The sequence below is a fragment of the Leptonychotes weddellii genome, chromosome 14 (assembly GCF_054177405.1).
Source record: "Leptonychotes weddellii isolate Sample4059 chromosome 14, ASM5417740v2, whole genome shotgun sequence".
NCBI classification, from domain to species: Eukaryota; Metazoa; Chordata; class Mammalia; order Carnivora; family Phocidae; genus Leptonychotes; species Leptonychotes weddellii.
Genome location: NC_138382.1, coordinates 69,407,877 through 69,419,734, shown reverse-complemented (window position 1 = coordinate 69,419,734; position 11,858 = coordinate 69,407,877). Strand labels below are relative to the sequence as shown.

General features: G+C 38.3%; 1 protein-coding gene and 1 pseudogene across 1 annotated transcript; both read right to left on the bottom strand.

The window, feature by feature from the left end:
* Nucleotides 1-3,182: 3,182 nt before the first annotated feature.
* Nucleotides 3,183-4,113, bottom strand: LOC145717185 (olfactory receptor 1J21-like). Its single transcript, XM_081804088.1, is given in 2 exon segments — nt 3,183-3,515; nt 3,517-4,113. Coding segments are annotated over 2 exon segments (930 nt in total).
* Nucleotides 4,114-10,104: 5,991 nt separating this feature from the next.
* On the bottom strand, nt 10,105-11,041 carry LOC102739607 (olfactory receptor 1J4-like; annotated as a pseudogene).
* Between the last annotated feature and the right edge of the window lie 817 nt (nt 11,042-11,858).

Below are 11,858 nucleotides of genomic sequence, written 5' to 3'. Positions count from 1 at the left end.
CAGTCTTGTAGGTTATTTTGCTAAACAACTTTATCCTTTGAACAAGAGTAAGGGTGGACCCACCTAACACTGAATTATCTGCAGTAAATAGTTCTAGAGGGGGTTCCACTGCGGTATTCTTACTATTTATGTAAATTCAAGATGTTCCCTCTGACTAGAAATCTGCATCTATCATTCCACAGCCTCCGCACTTTTCCTGATGCCAAATCCCTTCCTCGTTGTCTATAAAATAGAGTGATTGCATTTTCAAGGTGACTTTCTCAAGGAAGCACTTAAAGTCAAGGACACAAATCATAAAATAATGCATTAATGACTTTAATCACATTAAAATTAAGACATTGATAGATAATTTTAAAAAGCTAACAAGCTTCCAATAATGGAAGACATTTGCAACATATACAACTGACAAAGGATTAATTTCCAGATTATATGAAGTCTGTCTGACAATGCAATAAATAGAAGAGAAACAATCCAATAGAAGAGCAGGGAAAATACATTATCATGTATTACACAAAAGAAATTTTGTACCGATAAGGATAATGATGGCTGCTGTAATAGGGGTCCAATGTGGGTCTTCTAGCAGGTTGATGGCATTTCACTATGCAGTAATTTGGGAACCAGGTTCAATGATCTCTCAGGGCAGTAGGTAATTTTCTGTCAGACAATAGGGGAAAAAACACAGATGTTTCTTTAAAATTCTGGCCAGAATGTGCCACATAGATTAGCACTTAGATTAGCAGGGAATGTGGCAGCAGTCTCCCACTGACAACTTAACACGTGAGAAGAAGGTCATGAATTTTTGGTGGATAGCCAGCCATCTCTGTCACAAATATCCAGTAAGCATAGGTTAAGATGCTCTACCTCATAAATAGTCAGAGAAATTGAAAGTAAAACCACAACAAGATACCATTTTCTATTCACCAGAGTCACAAAAATTAAGAAATCTGTTGTTGTTGAAAAAGTAAAGTAATAGGAACTCTCATACTCAAGAAATGGAAATTTAAATTTAATAACTTTAAAAAATTAATAGGCTTTATTTCTTAGAGCAGTTTTAGGTTTACAGAAAAAGTAAACATAAAGTTACCATATGCTTCATCCCCACCCCTGCCCAGTTTGCCCTGTTATTAGCATCTTGCATCAGTGTGGAACTTCTGTAATGATTGAACCAACATTGATGTATTATTAACTAAAGTCCATAGTTTACACTAGAGTTCACTCTTTGTGTTGTATAGTTTTTTGTGTTTTTGATAAATGTATAATGATGTATTTCCACTGTTATAGCATCATACAGAATAGTTTCACTGCCCTAAAAATCCCCTTTGCTCTATGTATTTACCTTTCTCCTCATCAAGCCCTGAACCCTGGTAATCACTGATCTTTTGTTGGCTCTATAGTTTGCCATCTCCAGAGTGTCATATAGTTCGAATCATACAGTATGTAGCCTTTTCAGCCTGGCTTCTTGATACAACTACTTTATAGAAGAGTTTAGCTGTGATAGTTGAGTGGAACATCACATGCCTACAATCCAGTAATTCTTCTGGGTATATAATTTATAGAATCTCTTGCATAATGTGCTAGATGATGTATAAGAGTGTTTGTAGCATCATTTCTCTTAATAGCAAAATGCTGAAAACAAACAAAATAGCCATAAAACTAGAACAAACAAGTGTGTGATAGTTTCACAGTGGAATGTAATAAATTATGCATGAATTTAACAAGGATGATATCAGACGACAAAGGCAAAACCTTGAAAAATATTCAAGTGATTTAAAGAACTCACACCTAGACTATTTATTTCATTTATATGCAGTTCTAGAGCAGGCTAAATTGAAGGAACACTACAGATGTGTTAAAGCTTTAAATAAAAGTAAGAGAATATTGAAATATTAAAAACATTGGGTACTTTCTTTTTTTCTTTTTTGGAAGTTAAAGAGTCAAAATTAAAAGAATATTTTAATTAATTGGCCAAAGGGACCCTCAGGATAGTGGCCCCAATATGGCCATAAGAGACCAGGATGCATATGAATGGCAGGATAATGACCACCCTGCCTACAGTTATAAAACTAATACATACCATCAAAAAATCAAACAATACTGAAAAATATAAAGAAGAAAGTAATAATAACCCATAGCCCCAATACTCTAACAAAACAGTATGAACATTAGGACATATACATATGAATACATATACACACACTTAATGGGTATCTACGTAAAAATTATTGGGTCCTTGCAACAGGAGAGGAAGATACAGTTGCAGAGGAGACAAGGAGCTTTAACAATATTGTTAGTTAACTAGAATGTCTTACTACTTAAGCCTAGAGATTGTTAAATGACCATTTCTTTTAATATTATTCCTTAAAGTTTGATTATATGTCACATGTATATAAACACATACACACATATTCATACATACAACATACCATGTATATATACATATAAATTTAAGCCATATATATGCTATATATGCTTTTTTGTATGCTATCTCCATATTTTTTAAAGTTTAAATAAAATTTCCAGTAAAATGGGTAAAAATATTACTCAAGTTTGAAAAATATTCAAGTGATTTAAAGAACTCAGGATTTGACTTCACATATACAGCATTTTAAGTACCACCTCTACTAAACATTGCTAGTTTTGTGTCGCTGGGCTACTTACTAAGCGTCTCTTAATATGAATTTCCTCCTTTATATCAATTACCAGGATTAAATGAAGTAATGAATATGGAAATATTTGTCACAGTTATCAGCTTATAGCAGTGAAATTACTTAGTTATATCTACCTTGAGTAGAGGTAGTTTCTCAAGGACTGAAAGCAAAGTGAACATTTCAGATGAAAACATAGGACACTATATTTATGTACGTGGGACAGAGATGTGCTTTTTTAAAAAATTCAGATATATTTGGATTAAACTACACTGAAGTACTGCCTAAGTTCACTCCAGGTCTAGGTTTCCTGATGTTCTTCCTTTAAGAAAAGATGGTCATGCAGGTATGTTTTTTCCTATGACTCTAAAATGAACAAGGAAACTAATCAGAGAAGAAAACTAAGTCCAAACTGAAACAGAACTGAAGAGTGCCACAAGATTCACTAAAAATCAGCTACTCAGAGAGGAGAGGATGCTCACATTGCATGTGCAGGATGGAACAGGTCTTATGTCTAATTAGTAGGGAAAACAGTGCTCAACATGGTGAAAATATTCCTCTACTGAGTAGATGTCCCAGAGCTCCTTTCATATCCTGATTCCTCAGACTGTAGATAAAGGGATTTAGCATGGGAGTGACCGGAGTGTACAATACGGCCACAATGACATCCTTGTCATTGGAGTTATTGGATGAGGGGAAGAAGTACAGTCCAATAATTGCCCCATAGTACAGAGACACAACACAGAGGTGAGAGCCACAAGTAGACAAAGCTTTGCAGGTTCCTTTGGTCGAGGGGACCCTCAGGATAGTGGCCCCAATGCGGCCATAAGAGACCAGGATGCATATGAATGGCAGGGTAATGACGACCCCCCCCTACAGTGATGATAACCAGAACATTGACTGTGGTATCTGAGCTGGAGAGCTTAAGCAAGGCAGAAAGGTCACAGAAGAAGTGGGGGAGAGTGTTGTCTCCATGGAAAGAGAGACGAGCCAGGAGGAGGGTATGCAAAAGGGCACTAGCACAGGATAGGACCCAGGACACAATTAATAGCAGGAAACATAGGCTCTGACTCATGATGGTGGTATAGTGGAGGGGGTGACAGATGGCCACGTACCTGTCATAGGCCATTGATGTGAGAAGGAAGCTATCAAGATCCCCCCCAAATAAGAAGAAATACACCTGGGAAATGCATCCACCATATGAGATGGATTGACTCTGTATCTGCATATTCATGAGCATCTTTGGAGCTGTGACTGATGAGAAAGAGATGTCAGTGAAGGCCAAGTGGCTGAGGAAGAAGTACATGGGGGTGTGGAGGCGAGAGTCCAGCCTGATGAGCAGGTTCCCTAGCACCGTGGTCAGGTATATGATCAGGAAAAGAGTGTAGTATATGCCCTGCTGCTCTGGCTGGATGGGGAGCCCCAGGAGGAGGAACTCAGACACACTGCTCTGATTATCCCTCTTCATGCTCTTCTTCTGTTTTGCTGGAGATGGGGGAAAAAAGATGGATATGTGAAAGAATGAGAAATCATTGTGACTATCACATTATGGAAACATGGTTTTGAATTAGTCAGTACATGAATTTTAACCTGAATAGCTGATGGTCTGACATCAGGATATTATGTATCCACCTAGAAACCAACACAATCTCTTTTAAGGAAACTTCAAACATCAGAATGATAATCAGACCAGATCAGGCTCAAACTTGAGGATTCCAGGAGTTCATGATAGAAATTTGAGATTAAGAAATTAGGGTGCAAGTCTAGGTCAGTAACCAGTTATTGGAAAGGCAAGTAGAGGCTCTCCAATTGGTCTTTTGGCCTTTCTTAACCTTCCCCATGCCTCTCATATGTGCTTTGGCTAATATTTTATCTCCATGGATTGGGTCAAGACAAGACAACCCCAGGGGCTGCTGTGGATCTCCTGAAATCAAGATCTGGAGGCTTGGTGGAAACATCATATGTAACCTCTTCAAGGCAAGGTCATTAAGGACAAGAATCTTTGTCAGTAACATAGAAGATCTAGTGACATACCTTATAATATAGCCATCAGTCCTTTCTTTTAAAAAGTTCCTTCTTGTTCCTCTTTCTGTCTGTCATCATTTTTGCTAAAGAAATTTTCATGCAATGTGGGGAGTTAGGAGTCCATTTCTCTTCCAAAGTCTCACCTATTCTCTGAGTTCTAACCATATTGCTTTTATGCCAGTTCTCAGAATGCCAGGAAATACTTTGGCTTTTCCAGTCATATCCTGGATCTGCCAAAGAATAAGCTTTTTGTAAGTGTTTATCCAACATAGGTTACCAAATAACCTCTTCTTTGTCACAGTTCCTAACCTAGGTTTTAGGCCAATGATTCCTAACCGATTTTTTCTTGTTATATTCTAACACTTCTTATAGTTTGCTAACACTATCATTTCTCTCTCTTTCTTCTTCAGGTCAGTTAGTCTTAGACCTGCCCATGTGAACACTCACAAAATGATAGGAAAAAAGAACATGATGGTCTGTCTACTAAAAAATAGAATTCACATACTATATAAAGACTTATTCAATCTAAAGGTCTTTGTCTCTGAGAGCTAAGAAAGTGTCTCACTATAGGACCCACATTCATTTTGGGGCTTAACTGAAGTTTACATTATGTACTAATTCTCCCAATGTGACTGAAATTATCTCTATAATTTCTACATTCTTCAGTCCACTACATTAAAAATCCTGTTAATTTAATATGTTACCTGAGATGAATCACACATTCAGTGTTTCTAGCCATTACCATGTTAATAATAAATCAGTTTTTCACAATGAAAGTGCTAACTAGCTGTCTGCTGGACATTTAAGTTGTTTCTAATATTTTTCTATTTCCAGCAATGTTTTATTAATAACATTGTTCATATGCCATTTTTCACATTAGCATACATATCTGTAACAGAAATTCACAGAAATGGATTTGGAGGATATATATTTTTTCACCATTTTTTAGTTATTATGTTCAGTTAGCCAACATATAGTACATCGTTAGTTTTTTCACCATTTTAATAGATACTGTTGAATTATAAGAGGCTAAGGTGGTGAGGAAGCCTGTTTTTATGGGTTCTTTAAAAGGATCCCTGAATTATAAGAGCTTTTCATGTGAAGATTACAAAATGGACATTCTAATTAAATATTTTGAGAGGACAGGGCTATGGTGTTTGAGGAACAGAGAAAATTCAGGAGCATGGTCAACGTGGGAAAGTTATGAGGTTGAAGAATTATCTAAGGAGCCATGTTATATAAGTCCTTTTCTGTATAACGGAAAGTTTTGATTCTATCCTCAGAGCAACAGAACACCCATGGAAAAGTTTAAGTAAAGGAGTGAAAGAAAAATTTTAAGTAGTATGCTGGCTACTGCATAGAGAACAGATTATAGCAAGGCAAGAGTGTCAGCAAGAATCTAACAGGAGGCTATTGGCATAGTTCAAGTACAAAATAACACCTACTTACACCTGAATCATGGCAGAGGAGAGGAAGTTAACTGGGATAAAATTTGGAGGAAAAAACCAGTAAGACTTAATGGGGGAAGGAAATATAAGCAGGAGATACGTATTTCACTATCCTCTGAAAAATTAGATAGAGAATCATCAGAGATAAATTATTCTACATGGAGCTGTCTATTATACTCTGGTATGAGGGGGGTAGAGCCATGGTGGGGATCAGTAGCACACACTGGACACACACACACACACACACGCAGTTGCGCTACTGAATATAAATTCTACTCCTGCTCTGACATTGCCTCTTAACTGATGAGCACATATACCTTCAGTCAGAAGGTATGGGAAGGTTCTTTCTTTTCTCTCTAGAAGACACAGAATACAATGAAGCAGGTGGAGTCTCTGAGGGTCTCAAAGATGCATTGCAATGGGGAGAAGAATTATCAGCAACTTAAATATATATGATGATATACACTTGTTCACAACCCCTGAGTAATGGGCATGGGTTACAGCTTTACAAATCACGGAGAGGACCCAAGGGGTGTAGGAGGGGGAATCTCCCCACCCCCAGCTCCAAGTTAGAGACAAACAGGATATAATTGCTTCATTGCCTTTGGTTCCCATGAGGGAAGAACTATTGCTAGCAGGAATAGGAAAGTTCACCTTGGAGGAATGATGATAATAAGCACAAAGCAGCTACTAGGAACTTGGTGATTCACAAAGCTTTTTGCCTTCTCAAATTCAGAGTCCTTAACAAACCAAACTGGTGCTTGAGTGTATTAGCCAGAGTCTCTTATTTCTGAATTCCATGTTATTCCAAGAACACCAGAAACACTCTAATACTTTCACTCCCAGAACAAAAGATCAAGGAACTTTTTATATCCTGTCACCTAAACTAGACCTTGAGGAATGGAATGCACTTTCTATAAATCTTGATCTCCTGCCCAAAAGCTGTGGAGTCAGCATTCTCTTGGTGCATACTGTACCGTAGAATAACCATTCAAGAAATGCTTTCCACTAACTCTCTTACTACCTCTCTTACAAAACTGATTCCAAGTTTATTTCACACTTCTCCAGCTCGACTTTGAAGCCAGGTAGAAAATATCATGTGCTTGTTATTTGAGGTGACGATAAATGAATATTCATGAGTGTTATTATTTGTTCTGTTTCGCATTAAAAATCAATCTGATACATGTCTTTCTCTGATTGACTTATGTATCATATGATCTCACTGATATGAGGAATTCTTAATCTCAGGAAACAAACTGAGGGTTGCTGGAGTGGTGGGGGGTGGGAGGGATGGGGTGGCTGGGTGATAGACATTGGGGAGGGTATGTGCTATGGTGATTGCTGTGAATTGTGTAAGACTGTTGAATCACAGATCTGTACCTCTGAAACAAATAATACATTATATGTTAAAAAAAAAAAGAAGATAGTAGGAAGGGAAAAATGAAGGGGGGAAATCGGAGGGAGAGATGAACCATGAGAGACTATGGACTCTGAGAAACAAACTGAGGGTTCTAGAGGGGAGGGGGGTGGGGGGATGGGTTAGCCTGGGGATGGGTGTTAAAGAGGGCACGTATTGAATGGAGCACTGGGTATTATACGCAAACAATGAATCATGGAACACTACATCAAAAACTAAAGATGTATTATATGTTGGCTAATTGAACATAATAAAAAAATTAAAAATAAATTTAAAAAATAAGCTATAGGTCAAGGAAAAAAATCAAAGGAAATTTAGAAAGTACTTCCAACTGACAATACTTTCAAAATGAGAACAGGACATATTAAAATTTGTAAGACAAACCAACAGGATAGTTTAGAGGGAAATTTATAGCACTAAATGCCTGTATTAGAAAAAAATGAAGGTCTCCTATCAGTCACCTAAAATTTCACCTTAAGAAACTAGAAAGAGGGGTGCCTCGGTGGCTCAGTTGTTAAGCGTCTGTCTTCGGCTCTGGTCATGATCCCAGGGTCCTGGGATTGAGCCCCGCATCAGGCTTCCTGCTCGGCAGGAAGCCTGCTTCTCCCTCTCCCACTCCCCCTGCTTATGTTCCTGCTCTCGCTGACTCTCTCTCTCTGTCAAATAAATAGATAAAATCTGTAAAAAAAAAAAAAAAAGAAGAAAAAGAAAGAAACTAGAAAGAGAAGAGCAAATTAAACTCAAAGTAGGGAAATATAGTAAACATAGTAGGAAACAATAAAAAGAAAAGCAGAAATCAGTGAAATAAAAAAAACCAGAAAAAATATAATAGCAGTAACACCAAAAGTTGGTTATTTGAGAAAAAATTATAAAAGTGATAAACCAGACTGATTAAGAAAAAAAAAGAGAGAAAAAGCACCCATTACTATTATCAAGAATAAGGGAAAAGAGGGCAGACTTACAAAAGCATATGAGGAAACTTTTCAGGGTGACTTTTAAGGGTGATGGATATGTTTGTGATATTGATTGTGGTGATGGCTTCACACATGTACATCAGAATACATTAAGTTGAATCCTTAAAAACTGTATGTCAATTACATCCCAATAAAACTGGAAGTGAAAGCAAAGAAATAAGAAATAAGCAGGAGTCGCCTTGGACAACAGAGATATTTCCATTGAGACCTTTCCCTCATTATCTTAATTGAAACAATCTTCACACCAGGGAAGAATTTCCACACAAGTCTATTTCACAACAAAATTTAACATGGAAAGACTATTTTTCTTCATCTTCATTTTCTCGGAGCATCTTCCTTCAGAAGAGTAAGCTTTTTCCACCCAATCACAATCTAAAGGATGGGAGATCAGAGTGGTATCTGCTCTATTCCAATGTGTCATGAAGGAATGATTCTTTATAGTTGGTCCACATTTCATTATCTACAAGGCTTTTAAAGAGAAGAGGTTCTTTATTCTGTGTTGGAAAATTTTGGCAGGATTTTCCTCCCGGGTTATATCATATCAGTTACCTATAACAGTTCTCAGCATAGGTGTAGTTGTTTATTTTCAGTTGATTCAGTTACATGTGTTGCCCTGAATCACTTAATCCAAGTGTTCTCAACCTCGGCTGCACATTAGAATCATCTGCCAGAAGTTTTGTATTATGTTTAGATTTGGGAAAACTGTAAGAAGCATTTAACTAGTTAGCTACTCCATTTGGTAAGCCAGCATTCTGAATTTCCCTATCTTAAACTTTGTAGCTAAATTGAGATTTTGTAACTCTAGAAAAAAAAAAGTACTGTATGGTGACTAACATAACATAATAAAAAAAAAAAGAAAAAAATTTTTTTCAGAATTGAGAGTGAAACTAAGGAGCAAATTGCTAAAATATGGATTATCATTAATTTTTATACAACTATTTAAGAGTATTCTAATTATCTACACCACTAAGATTCATAAACATCTGGTACAAATTCATATGAGGTCCACATAAAGACTTGACCTTTCCAAACCACATCCCATTTGACACTTCCAAAATTCTTTAACACAGGCATCAGAAACGTAAAGAATGAGAAGATACAGCTTTTAAAAATGCCTAACAGATCCAAATAGCAAATAAATTTGCAGTCAAATGTCTTTTTCCTTAAAGAGGAAAGCATGGATTTTTTGTGTGTATTCATGAATATAAGGCAATACTGTAATTGTTAAGGATAATTCCCACTCCTGATTTATAAGTTTGGTAGTTTGAAGACAACTGAGATAACGGTGCTTCTGTATGTGCCAAAACCCAAGGCTTACAGAAACCTAAAGAGGCATAAAATAAAGCGAAAAAGAAGTTGGTTCACAGAACACAGATGGTTACAGCAAATATCGCTTGATGTGTCTGTGCCTGGAAGTTTAAATGAACTCACTGGGTTTCGGAAGAGCAAGCAGGAAGAACTGTTAAGGCAATCACCTGGAAACAGGAAAGTGGAGTGGGTGCGAGCAACAAGGATGGTCCTCTGCATAGTATTCCAAAGAGGAATGTCTAACAGTGCCATTTGGTAAACTAAGAACCAAGCAGGTGAGTTGATTTTCACTTGGAGAAAAAGATTTCCCTCCTGAAAAGTCTCCCCAGAGCCCCTTTCATGTCCCTGTTCCTCAGGCTGGATAAAGAGGTTCAGCATGGGGGTGACCACTGTGTACATCACTGAAGCAATTATGTCTTTGTCATTGGAGTTGTTTGATGATGGGAAAATGTACAGAACCATAATTGTTCCATAGAATAGAAATACCACAGAGAGGTGGGAGCCACAGATGGACAAGGCTTTACAGATTCCTTGGTAGAGGGAACCCTCAGGATGGAGACCCCAATATGGACATAAGAGACCAGGATGCCAGTCAGTGATGATGATTCCCAGTGCCCCCACAGTGAAGATGACCAGCTCAATGATGGAAGTGTCAGAGCAGGACAATTTGAGCAGAGCAGCAAGATCACAAAAGAAATGCGGGATAGTGTTACCAGCACAGAAGGACAGCTGGGCCAGGCTGAGAGTGTGAGACATTGCACTGCTCCACGAGAATAACCAGGACACAGCCACTAGTGAGATACATAGTTTTCTTGCATGATGGTAGCGTAGTATAGAGGATGGCAGATGGCCACATACCTGTCATATGCCATCACTGCAAGAAGGAGATTATCAATACATCCAAAAAATATGAAAAAAATACATCTGTGTTACACACCCTGCATAAGGGATGGATTGATCCCAAGTATGCATGTTTATCAGCATCTTAGGGATGGTGACAGATGAAAAGGAAGCATCAGTGAGGGCCAAGTGGCTGAGGAAGAAGTACATGGGGGTGTGGAGGCAAGAGTCCAGCCTGATGAGCAGGATGATGAGCAGGTTCCCCAGCACTGTGGTCAGGTACATGCCCAGGAACAGGGCAAAGAACACACCCTGCTGCTCTGGCCGGATGGGGAGCCCCAAGAGGAGGAACTCGGACACGCTGCTCTGGTTCTCCAGCCTCATGCTCCTCTTTTGTCTACTGGCGGTGAAGGAATAGGGAAATGTCAGAGACTTTGGAAGTTGATAATAGCCACAATGGGGTTTCTTATTTTGTCCTGAAAAAAAAAAAAAAAAAACCTGCCTGACTTTCTGTCATCCCCTAGTGTTGCCAAAGCACAAGACCAACCCTCAATGCCCAACATGATTCCTTTTAGTGGAAACCAGAGAAAAATCATTTTTTTAGAGAGGGAGAGGGGGAGGGAGGGGAGGGATAAAGAGAGAGGGTCAGAGAGAGAGGGAGATAGAATCTGAAGCAGGCTCCACATCCAGTGTGGAACCTGACACAGGGCTCCATCCTACAACCCTGAGATCGTGATCTGAGCTGAAATCAAGAGTCAGATGCTTAACCAACTGAGCCACCCAGGTGCCCCAAGAGCAAAATCATTCTTATTTGTTTTTAACCAACTATGTTCCTGGCATGGTGCTACTAATTGGAGATATAAGAGTAAATGGGACACACGGGCCATCTTCCCCCAGGATGCTGACCCTTGAGAGAACACCTGACAGAGGACAGACTGAAGGTATGGGTCTACGGTCAGATGGTTCCTGTTGAGATTCCGGTTCCACCACTTGCTAGCTGTATGACTTGTGGAGCTAAATCTGTCTTGGCCTCATGTGATGCTTCTGTTATGTAAAGATACCAATATCACACATTTGTAGAAGTTAGTAAGAGAATTCTAATTCCATACACATTAGTATCCGAGTACAGTCCTACATACAATAAACACACAAAGTTTTAGTGATTATTTTTATAACAGGATAAGTATCCAAATAAAACCAG